Here is a 12,467-nt window from a genome sequence, read left to right on the forward strand (position 1 = left end):
TCTGAATACTGTTTTAGCTGTATCACAAGTTTTGGCATATTGTGTTTTTATTTCATTCATCTCAAAATGTTTTCTCATTTTTTTGTGTGATGTCTTCTTTGACCCATTGGCTATTTAGCAATATGTCTTCTAATTTTTTTTAAGATTTTATTTTTAAGTAATCTCTGCACCCACTGTGGGGCTTGAATTTACAACCCCAAGATCAAGAGTTGCATGCTCTACGGGCACTAAGGAATCTACTCCTGAAATCATTGTTGCACTATATGCTAACTAATTTGGATGTAAATTATAAAAAAAAGAAAAAGAGTTGCATCCTCTACCAACTGAGCAAGCCAGGTGCCCCAGCGATGTGTCTTTTAATTTCAAGATTTTTTAATTATTTATTTATTTATGTTGTTGACTTCATTCTGTTTTAGTTAAAGAACATACTTTGCATGGTTTGTATGAACATACTTGGTATGATTTCAATCTATTAAGGTTTGTCTTAAGTTATGACTTCTGTTTCTTAATCTATAGAATACTCTCTAAAATAATGATAAATTAAGGATAGATGCTTAATTATTTACCACTTCTGGTTCTCATGATTTAACAAGCATGTAATGCAAAACTTAGTCAACCTTAAGATCAAGGGGCGCCTGGGTGGCTCAGTCAGTTAAGTGGCTGACTTCAGCTCAGGTCATGATCTCGAGGTCCATGAGTTCGAGCCCTGCATCGGGCTCTGTGCTGACAGCTCAGAGCCTGGAGCCTGTTTCGGATTCTGTGTCTCCCTCTCTCTCTGCCCCTCCCCCGTTCATGCTCTGTCTCTCTCTGTCTCAAAAATAAATAAACGTTAAAAAAAAAAAAAAGATCTAGCTAGCACTCTATTGGTTCTCTTTAGTATTAGTTTTTTATAGAGAGCCCAAACTTTTATTTTTTCTCTCTCTTTTTTTTAAGTTTATTTATTTATTTTGAGTGAGAAAGAACACGCACATGTGTGAGCAGGGGAGTGGCAGACAGAGAAGGAGAGAGAGAATCCCAAGCAGCCTCCATGCTGTCAGCATAGAGCCCAATGAAGGGCTCACTTGATCCCACAAACTATGAGATCATGACCTGAGCCGAAATCAAGAGTCAGAGACTTAACTGACTGAGCCACCCAGGCACCCCGAGAGCCCAAACTTTTAAAAATGTAGACTCATGGGGCACCTGGGTAGCTCAGTCCTTTCTGTGACTGACTCTTGATTTTGGCTCAGATCACGATCTTGTGGTTCCTGGGTTGTAGCCCTGCATCAGGATGTGTGATGATGGTGCGGAACCTGCTTGGAATTCTCTCTCTCCCTCTCTCTCTGCCCTCCCCCATTCACACATGTTCTCTCTCTCTCAAAGAGAAGTAATTAATTAATTAAAAATAAATGTAGACTCATTTATTACTTGTGAGGTTGGAGAAAATTATAACAAGTATCTCATACAAGAGCTATTTCCTCAAAAATATTGCAGCAATAATAAAATCATACAGTTTTTCTTACATGACCTTGAAAATTCATGAAGTCTTTAAGAATAGAAAAATCATTTTTCCATCTCTGCAGGTTGGTATCATGCGTGATCGTCTGATTCAGTTCATCTCTAAACTGCAGTTTGCCGTGACTGTACTTTTTGCATCGTGGACTGAGAAAAAACGTCGGAAGTCAACCACCACTTTATGTATACTCAACATTGTCTTCTCTCCATTTGTGCTGGTCTTCATAGTTTTTTCTACACTACTCTCCTCTCCATTACTCCCCCTCTTCACCCTTCCTCTGTTCTTGGTGGGCTTTCCCCGACCTGTTCAGAGTTGGCCAGGAGCAGTGGGCACCACAGCCTGCATGTGTGCAGATACAGTATACTACTACCAGATGGTCCCACATTTGACCACTGCACTGCAGTCTGCAATGGCAGCTGGAAGTTTAGGTAAGTAAATGGGCTGTGCTCACAAAATCTTCACCAATGTATTTAAAGTACAAAAAAATGAATATACAGAAAAAGTCTTTTGATCCAACCATTATATAGATTCTAATACTATGATATATGGCAGAAGGACTAAATATGAAATAGAAGTGTATATCTTGCTTCTTATTTTGAGGTGTAAATAAAGTCACAAAATAAGAATAATAAGGGAAAATTTCATCAAGGTGATTTGACAGTTTTTTTAAAACATTTTCTTGGATAAAATCAGGTTATAGTCCTACCACTGAAACATGAAAAAACCTTATCTACCAGAACTTCCATGAATCTATAGTGAGTTCACATCAAGCAAATGCAATGGCTTAGATCCATAAAGATTAAAAACTAGCTTTATGTAATATCAGATTGAAGGGTTTAAGGGAGTTTGTTCATACCTTATTAGTTATTGTATAACAATGTAAGCAGTCTGATGAGGTTACAGGGCAAGATGACAAAAGCTATGGCCAATGATCAGTAGCCTCCCAAAATGAAATACTTTGCAAATATCAGCAAGAAAAAATATTTTTGATGAGGATAAACTAATTTTATGAGTTAATGCTTTCATTGTACACTAACTAAAAATTCAACTATATTGCACTTCTTGAGGTTGGTTTTAGATAAAGTACAAGCTGATGCCAGAGGTGTGTTATCTCCTACCATTATTTACCTTAGCCCTTGAAACTTGTTTTAGAAATATCTAGTGACATCTTGGCAAACTGGTTCTAGGAAGAAGGTTAATTTCAAATCAGAATTTTTTTTTAGTGTATTTATTTATTTTTGAGAGCATGCACCTGAGTTGGGGAGGGGCAGAGAGAGAATCCCAGGCAGGCTCCACACTGTCAGTGCAGAGCCCGATGCTGGGCTTGAATTCAAACCGTGAGATTATTACCTGAGCCAAAATCAAGAGTCAGACGCTTAACCAACTGAGCCACCCAGGCACTCCTCAAATTAGAATTTTAATGAAATGCTTACTTGGATTGAATTTCCTAATTATCTATTTGTTACCTAAAATATGTGAGGTGTCGCGTCTAGGTGGCTCAGTCAGTTAAACGTCCGACTTTGGCTCAGGTCATAATCTCACAGTTCATGAGTTTGAGCCCCACATTGGGCTCTGTGCTGACAGCTCAGAGCCTAGAACCTGCTTGGGATTCTGTGTCTCCCTCTCTCTCTGCCCCTACCCCTCTCACGGTCTGTCTGTCTCTCTCTCAAAAATAAACATTAAAAAATTTTTTAAATAAAATATGTGAACTAATTTAGGAAAAACTTTGTAGTATACATTTTTTTTATTAAAAAAATTTGTTAACGTTACTTATTTTTGAGAGACAGAGAGAGACAGCACGAGCAGGGAAGACACAGCAGAGAGAGACACAGAATCTGAAACAGGCTGCAGGCTCCGAGCTGTCAGCACAGAGCCCAACGCAGGGCTCAAACCCATAAACTGTGAGATCATTACCAGAGCTGAAGTCGGATTTTAACCGACTGAGCCACCCAGGAGCCCCATGTAGTACAAATTTTTTAATGAATAATCATTTTTTTCTTTTTCATAGGAAGTATTCTACATTTTTAATCTTTTCATCCAGTTTGAATTAATGTTTATTATATAATACTATGCCACTTTAAAAAATACCTGAGGCTTGACTCACATTTGAAGTAATAAATAACTTAGCAGTAAGGTAGAAATTATACTTTATTATCAAATCAGTTACATTCAGCCAAGAGTGTGTCATAAAGTATTCCTGGTGGGGCTGGGGGGCAGTGGTAAAGAATGCGGTAACATTTCACACACATCTGATTGGCAGAAATATAAAAGTTAGACATTACCAAGTACTGGCTGGGGTATGAGGAACAGGAATTTTCTGGAATTTGCTGGAAGGGAATATAAATTCATACAACCACCTTGAAGGGTAAACTAATAGTATGTAGTAAAGTAAAGATACACATATCCTGTGGCCTAGGGATTCAGTTTTAGATTCCATAGTTCTAATTAGATTCTAATTGTGGAGAAACTCTTGCACATGTGTTCTGGGGGTTCCAAAGGTTACTAAGGTTTGATGATTTACTAAGAGGACTCACAGAGCTCAATGTATATTTGTATTCACAGCTAAGGTTTATTACAGCAAAAGGGTGCAGAACAAAAATCAAGAAAAGTTATATGGGGTAAGACATGGTGCAAGCTTCCAGATGTCCTCTCCCGATGGAGTCACACAGAACATGCTTAAGACCCCACGCACATGTTGTCACAACATGTGTGGTATGGTGACTACCAGTTATTTGGGCTTTTACTGGGGCTTTGTCATGTAGGCACCTTCTGCCTAACATGTACCAAAATTCCAGACTCACAGAAGGAAAGCAAGTATTCAGTATAAACTGCATTGTTTGCACAAACTGTTTAGACACAGTGAGACTTTTATCAGGGAGAATGGTGAGGATTCTTCTGAAATACAAGTTCCCAGGTGCCAGCCATCAGCCAGTTTTGTAAGCAGGACTTTCAAAGGGTAGCAGTCAGTTCTCCTGTTTTAACTCTTTACTGCACAATACGTTGTGTAAGCAGACTTGCACAAAGATAATTTCTGCAGTATTATTATATAATAGAGAAAAATTAGAACAATATGGATATAGTTATTAACATGGAAATGAATATTCAAATTTAGCTATATTCATACAATGAATTCTCAACCACAGGTACAATTAATGACTTTTAAGCTATTTGCAGTCAACATGGTCAAATCTCAGAGACATAATGTTGAGAGAAAACTAATTTCTAAAGGTTTTGTACAAGTGTGGCAGGTAGCATTGTATGTAAATTTTAATACCACAAAACATCTTTATATGTGTGTTTATAAAAATGTCCAAAATGCTTTAAATAATGTGAAGTTGGCTTTTATACATTTAATATTTATCCTACTATATTTAACATGTATTTAGGATTTTATATAACATAGGTTCTAATCTGTTGTTTCTCTGAAAAATATATCCTTGAATTTTTATGTATTATCACCTATAAATTTTCTCTTCTGTCCCTGTTCCTATAAAGACCTTAATTTAATGCCTCCTAATATGCAATGAATAATTGTTTCTATTCTTGACATGAAGACAGCATAAAAGGAGCTATGAATCAGTTCCAAGAGTGTTACCAATTTTGAAAATTCACATGGCAAAATAAAGCAAGCTTGAATATTACTTACTTTTTTTTTTCTAATTTGTTTTAGGTCTCCTCTTACCTGGGTCTCATTACTTGGGCCGTTTTCAGGATCGTTTAATATGGATAATGATTCTAGAATGTGGCTATACTTACTGCTGTATTAACATTAAGGTCAATGTACATTTGAAACCTCTAGTTTTTTTATAGTACATGTGTAAAATTTTACCTCTTATAGACACATCATACACTGAATAGCTGAATTTAAGAGTATCAATTAATTACCTGTGAAAACGCCTAAGGATTTTTAAAGTATATTTCAATTAGCACATATTGATAGGTAGGCTAGTACTGATTGTTTAATAGAGCATAGTAACAAAATATTGCCAGCCCCCTTTTTGTCTGGACCTATTCTTTTTATCCCTACTTGGTTGAGCATCTCAAAAGTGTGACTCAGTAATATTTTTTCCCTATATTATATATGCATTCTCAACTTAATAAAAAAAACCTCTTCTGATCCTTACTACCCTACCTGCTACAGCATGTTTTTCTCTTCTTTTTAAAACAAAATTTTTTAAAACAATTGCTTATAATCAAATCTCAAATTTCTTTTCTCCTCTCTTCAACTTACTCTAGGTTTTTGACCCTATTACCTATTACTGTACCAAAACTGCTCTTGTCAATGTCTCCAGTGGCTATCACGTTGGTAAATCCAATGATCAGTTCTCAGACCTGGTCTTGTTTGACCTGTCTGTAGCATTTGACACACTCTATGTCTTCTTTTTGCTTATTTCATGTGTCATTCCTTGTCAGCCTCCTTTGACGGTTCCTTCTCTTTTCCTTGATCTCTTGACATCAGATGACCTCGACATCAGAGTACCCCAGAGCCCAGCAATCCTTGGTGACAACTCCATCCTTCTGGTTGCTCAGCCCCAAAACATTTGAACTTTAGTTCAGTGACATTTCACACCTGTTTACTTCTATGTCCCATATGCAGTCCAACAAGAAATCCTGTTGGCTCTGTCGTTAAGCCATATCCTATATCCTACCACTTCTCATCACCCTGCTATTAGCTATCTTTATCTCTTTCCTGGGTAATTGCAATAGTCTCCTAATTGGTCTCCCCACTTCTACCTGTGCCTCTCTCTTGTCTGTTCTCAACTAGAGTGATCTTTATAAAGTCTAAGTCAGATTATGTCACTTCTCTACTCAAAACCCTACAGTAAATCTTTTTTTTTTTTTCTTTTTTTATTCAGAGTAAAAGCCAGGGCCTTGAATGGTCAGTCTCCCTATTTCCTCTTGGCCTCATCTACTACTTGAATCCTCTCAATTGTACTCACACAGTCAACTCCCTTACCACCTTCAAGTCTTTGCTCAAATGTCACCTTCTCAGTGAAGTCTGCTATGGCTCTCCCATATATTCCCATATGTATTCCCACTACCATCCAGCACTTCTAGTCCTCCTTGGCTTGCTTTACTTTTTCTTTATTTTCATAGCACTTATACCTTCAAACAAACTATGTAATTTACTTATTATTTTCATTGTTGACTGTATCCCTTTACTCTCTAATGTAAGTGTCACAAGGGCAGGGATCTCCGTTTCAAGGGGTATATCCTAAGCCCCTGGAACAGTGTCTGTCTGGCACATAATAGGCCTGTGGTAAATATTTGTTGAATGAATAATGAATGAATGAATTTTTTTGTCTTAGCACAGACTGGATAAAATTGCTGGTGACTAAAAAACTTTTTCTTTAGCTCATTGGTTCTCAAATTCAGTTCCCCAGATTAGTAATATTAACATCTACTGGAACTTGTTAGAAATGGACATTCTTGGTCACCACCTCAGACCTCCCGAATCAGAAACTCTAGAGGAGGACCCAGCAATCTGTGTTTTAACTGACCCACAGTGATTCTGACTCACCTAAAGTTTGAGAACCTAGTCTAACCTGTACAAATAGGAGAAGGCAAAAATCCATGCAAAATATTGAAGGCATTTTCATTGCTTCATTTAGGCTCTATTTTTAAAATGGGATGCTTTATAATACCTAATAATGTGGGTCCTTTATTGCTCTTTTGTGGTCTGTTATACATGTAGTGTAAAGATACACTTTTCAGTGGCAATCTTTGTTTCTTTTTCATTTTTTCAGACACAACGTGGCTTAGTGCCATCTTATCAACATTTATATGTTCTATGCTTTAAATATTACAAAGCACTTTTATTACTTAAATCTTCACACCCCTGTGTGCTAGGATTATTTTTCTTTGAAAGACAAGGAAAAGGAGGGGCGCCTGGGTGGCGCAGTCGGTTAAGCGTCCGACTTCAGCCAGGTCACGATCTCTCGGTCCGTGAGTTCGAGCCCCGCATCAGGCTCTGGGCTGATGGCTCAGAGCCTGGAGCCTGTTTCCGATTCTGTGTCTCCCTCTCTCTCTGCCCCTCCCCCGTTCATGCTCTGTCTCTCTCTGTCCCAAAAATAAATAAACGTTGAAAAAAAAAAATTAAAAAAAAAAAAAAAAGACAAGGAAAAGGAATCTCCAGATAAGTGACCTACTCAAGGTTAAGTACTAGCACCTGGTAGAGCCATGATTTTAAGATGGGTTTTGATGTCACATTCCATGTTCTTTCCCTGGATCCTAATACACCCTGACAGCATCGCCTTTTACTAAAGGCACTGGTAGTTTTGTAAAAATGTGTAAATAAACAACAATATTAATAATAATATAAACAGTGACTTCGTGCATCCTCTTCAAGGGATTCCTTCTAGGAAAGTAATAAAAATGTGTTTAAAATTCATGCAATAAAATAAAATTCATATAAAAACATTCATAATATTCATTTTATCAACATATATTTGTTGCATACCTGCTGTGTGCCAAGTACTGGTTTAGGCACTGCAGATATAATAGTAACCAAAAGATAGCTGTTGTATGGAATTTACATTATAGTTGGAGGAGACAATAACTGAATACATAAATCTGTATGATAATGATGATGTTATTATAATTAAAAAACTGGAACAGGAAAATAGTTGAATCAGTTATGGCATATCCATACAATAGAATAATGTTCTCATAAAGTAGGATACAAAACTACTGTATATACTATATAATTCCAGTTTTGCCTTTTGCCCTCTAAAAAACTGTTTATATTTAAAAAAAACTTTAAGTGTGATTCAACCTCAACTGTACATACCTATAGTCTTTAAAAATTGTGGTTATAGTCAATTAAATTGTTTTGCCAGTTTCTAGTGGCATCTCTATGATTTCTTTTAAAATAGTAGCACTACTTTTCATCTCTATATGCAACAACAAATTGCTAAAGTACTAATAAGTTTGAGTGAAGGTGTAGCTCTTGAGTTAAAGAGGTTTTTTTTGCATTTTCCATATTTTCATTATGAGAATCCAATCCACGGGCATATACAAAAGTAGTTGCTTTTTTCTATGTAATAAGTACTCATAAACTCAAGTACTTTTTATCTCATCTTTAGGGCTTAGAATTGCAAGAGACATCCTGTCATACTGCTGAAGCTCAAAGAGTTGATGAAGTTTTTCAAAGTGCCTTTGAACAAGAATATGCAAGAGTATGTTCTGTTAATGAACACTTTGGAAATGTCTTGACACCCTGTATTCTTTTGCCAGTAAAAGTCTATTCTGATTCCAGGAATGTTCTATCTGGCATAATCGATTCTCATGATAACTTAAAAGAATTTAAAGGTGACCTTATTAAGGTACTTGTGTGGATACTTCTTCAACACTGTTCCAGAAGGCCCAGCATGCAGGAGGTTATTCACAAAACTGAAAATAAAGGGAAAGAATCTCTAATAATCCTGCCTGCTTTGAATGCTTCACCACAAACCCAATCCCTAGAAGACACAGATAGTTTAAATTCAGAAATTTTGGATGATTGGTCTGATGATAATGTTTTTGGTGATGAGCCAACTATCAAAAAAGGAAAAGAAGAAAAAGATCAATTGAAAGTTGTACCAGGTGTAAATTTGCCTATTCCGGGATCAGTAGAATCACAGGGGGTCGGTGATCATTCAGTAGGCACAGTTCCTGAAAATAATCTTTACAAGGCAGTTATATTGGGATATCCTGTTGTTGACAAAGGAAAACAAGAAGACGTGGCATATATCCCTCTCATGGAGTTCAGTTGTTCTCATTCTCACTTGTTAAGCTTACCTGAAGAGTGGACGTCTAACTGTTTGCCTAACTCCAAAATGAGGGAGATGAGCTCATTATTTCCAGAAGAGTGGTACCGGTTTGTTTTAAAGCAGTTGGAATGTTTTCATTCAGAAGAAAATGCCTCAAATGTACTGGAAGAAATCGCAAAGGACAGAGTTTTAAGAGACTTTTATGTTCATGCCGTAATGACTTGTTATTTTAGTTTATTTGGAGTAGATACTATGGCTCCCAGTCCTGGTCATATATTGAGAGTTTATAGTGGTGTTTTGCCTTGGTCCCTTGCCTTGGATTGGCTTACAGAAAAGCCCGAACTGTTCCAACTAGCACTGAAAGCTTTCAGGTAATTTATTTTGATTATATACAAATTGTAACTGGCAGAAAAATGATTTTTCAAATAACCTAGAAGGAGGAACTTTTTCTAATTGTAAAAAATAATCACTTTCCTAAAAATGAAAAACAAATGCTTAGTACGTATAGTGATTATATCAAGAGTACTTTAATTTCTACATCCTTTTATTTATGTGGAGAACCTATTTTTCGTATGGCTTATTGAATTTCTTCATTTTCACTTCACGCCATCATTTCTCCCTGAAATATGTAGGATTTTAGTTCAATGTCTTAAGAATATTGATTGAATAAAATCTATTTTGTCTATAAAGTGGATTTTATAAATTTTATTAAAAATTTTAAAATTCTTTGTTTCTCCATTTTTAAGGTATACTCTGAAACTCATGATTGATAAAGCAAGTTTAGGTCCAATAGAAGACTTTAAAGAGCTGACTAACTGCCTTGAAGAATATGAAACTGACTGGTACATTGGTTTGGTATCTGATGAAAAGTGGAAGGAAGCAGTTGTACAAGAAAAACCATACTTGTTTTCTCTGGGGTATGACTCTAATATGGTAAGGTTAAAAATGTGTTTGTTTTTTTTTTTTAATTTTTTTTTCTTAACGTTTATTTATTTTTGAGACAGAGAGAGACAGAGCATGAACGGGGAAGGGGCAGAGAGAGAGGGAGACACAGAATCGGAAACAGGCTCCAGGCTCTGAGCCATCAGCCCAGAGCCCGACGCGGGGCTCGAACTCACAGACCGCAAGATCATGACCTGAGCTGAAGTCGGACGCTTAACCGACTGCGCCACCCAGGCGCCCCTAAAAATGTGTTTTTAAACATTTCATATATTAGCCTTAAGGAATGGAAACCAGTTATAAAGTACTTGAACTAAGTGATGGAGATATAACATTCTGGGATGGATACATTAATCATATTATTAAAGTATTTGTAGTCATGACTTTATGGCCAACATAGTACAATCCTAGAATGGTTATTTACTTTTGCAAACCTAATTAAAAATGTGTGGCCATTGTGCAGTAACTGACCTATAGGATAGCCAAGTAAAGTTCATTTAATTTACTATAGCATATTTGACTAAATGGATTAGATTCCTATGCCAAATTTGAGTATCACTTTGGATTGGACTCCTAGAAGAAAAACTAATTTATAAGTGGCAAAGCATTCCTTTTGCCACCATCCATGTTTTATTTGAAGCAAATCTAACCTGTGAAAATTCAGGGAGACTCCAAATAATGACTTTTTTTTTTTTTTTTTTTAAAGAAAATAGTGCCTGTTTTCATTACATTTAAAATGTTATCAAGTGTGCACAATATGAGTCAATGTTACATGCTCATTGTAGGCTTCACACCTGGCATTGCAGGTTAGGGAGCTTCACAGATGTGCTCCCAATCAAAAATGATGAAAGTTAACATTGAAAAACCATTTAAAGACTTGGAAATGGTGCTAAGAGCATATAGCAAATGAAGAAACATTTATTCAAGAGTACTAACTAAAACCCAGTAAGAATAGTGAGAGACTGCAGTATTTGAACCAAGACCCATTCCTTCCCAACTCAGCAAGACAAGCTCTGCTCGCATTGATACAGTCAAGAAGGGTTCCCTCTCACTTCAGCTCCTGGTTGGAGGACTGTTTTCCTGGGAGAGGCAGGGCTTCAGCACTTCTTACCTTACTTCCAGCTACCTGTTGTGAGGCTAGGTTCTGGGCATGTGTGGTCAAGAGGTGAGAACTCCTTTCTGGCCAGCCTATCTCTTTGGATGGAGGCTTTACTCTGGACTTCGTGCCACTGAGAATAATGGGGACCTGACCACCCTTACCTGCTTGGCAGGTGGAAGTTCCACACTGGGAGAGGCAAACCAGGAAGATCTGAGGTTACTGCCCTTCTTCTATGTCCTAAAACAGCTGTCTCTCAGAAGAGATACATGCCATTATCTCACCCCCAGATAAAGAGCTCTGGCTCTCAGATTTTGCCCAGTGGGAGATGCAGATCATTAAAAAAGAGAAATCTCGGGGCGCCTGGGTGGCTCAGTCGGTTAAGCATCCGACTTCGGCTCAGGTCATGATCTCGCGGTCTGTGAGTTCGAGCCCCGCATCAGGCTCTGTGCTGACGCCTCAGAGCCTGGAGCCTGTTTCTGATTCTGTGTCTCCCTCTCTCTCTGACCCTCCCCCGTTCATGCTGTCTCTCCCTGTCTCAAAAATAAATAAACGTTAAAAAAAACAATTAAAAAAAAAAAAAAAAGAGAAATCTCTACCTCTCTTCCCAAAGGAAATTATTTTATCTGCAACAGTGTGGAGACATTGACACCTAAGATGCTCTCAAAAACAACGGAGCTTGTGGTAAAAAGTAATTAAGGGATTGGGGCACCTGGGTGGCTCAGTTGGCTGATGAGTGAGTTTGAGCCCCACATCGGGCTCTGCACTGGCAAAGCGGAGCCTGCTTAGGATTCTCTGTCTCCCTCTCTCTCTCTTGCCCCTCCTCTGTTCATGCTCTCTCTCAAAAATAAATAAAGCATTAAAAAAAAAGTCATTAAGGGGCTATTGGTAAATTTGTTAGAGATATAAACTAAACTGTAGGCTGGGTAGATGAACAAAACCAGGGAAAGAAACCATAGAGAAGAGCCTTCCTGTGATCAAAAATAGGAGCCAAGCTTAATTGGGTCAATCTGTGAAGCGATTTACATTGCAGGTCATTGTTGAAAACAAAGCAGCCGCCTGGCAATCATAGGAGCTTATTAGCAGCTGGGTGTGAGCACTTGATAGATGGAGAGAGCCCTGCTAAACCCATTGCCATCTCATGGTAACTGGGGACACTCACGGGCTGCACTCCCTGAGGAACCAC

The 12,467-nt window shown here is 37.6% G+C and overlaps 1 protein-coding gene across 1 annotated transcript in view; it reads left to right on the forward strand.

Moving 5' to 3' along the window:
- The window catches only part of PCNX4 (pecanex 4), a 39,703-nt gene that overhangs the window by 24,810 nt on the left and 2,426 nt on the right, over positions 1 to 12,467 (forward strand). The window contains exons 7-10 of the mRNA XM_030319239.1: positions 1,563 to 1,923; positions 5,166 to 5,269; positions 8,581 to 9,617; positions 9,993 to 10,179. Coding sequence (XP_030175099.1) covers positions 1,563 to 1,923; positions 5,166 to 5,269; positions 8,581 to 9,617; positions 9,993 to 10,179 — 1,689 coding nt within the window. The remainder of the gene's footprint in view (positions 1 to 1,562; positions 1,924 to 5,165; positions 5,270 to 8,580; positions 9,618 to 9,992; positions 10,180 to 12,467) is intronic.

This window comes from Lynx canadensis, chromosome B3 (genome assembly GCF_007474595.2).
Source record: "Lynx canadensis isolate LIC74 chromosome B3, mLynCan4.pri.v2, whole genome shotgun sequence".
Classification (NCBI taxonomy): Eukaryota; Metazoa; Chordata; class Mammalia; order Carnivora; family Felidae; genus Lynx; species Lynx canadensis.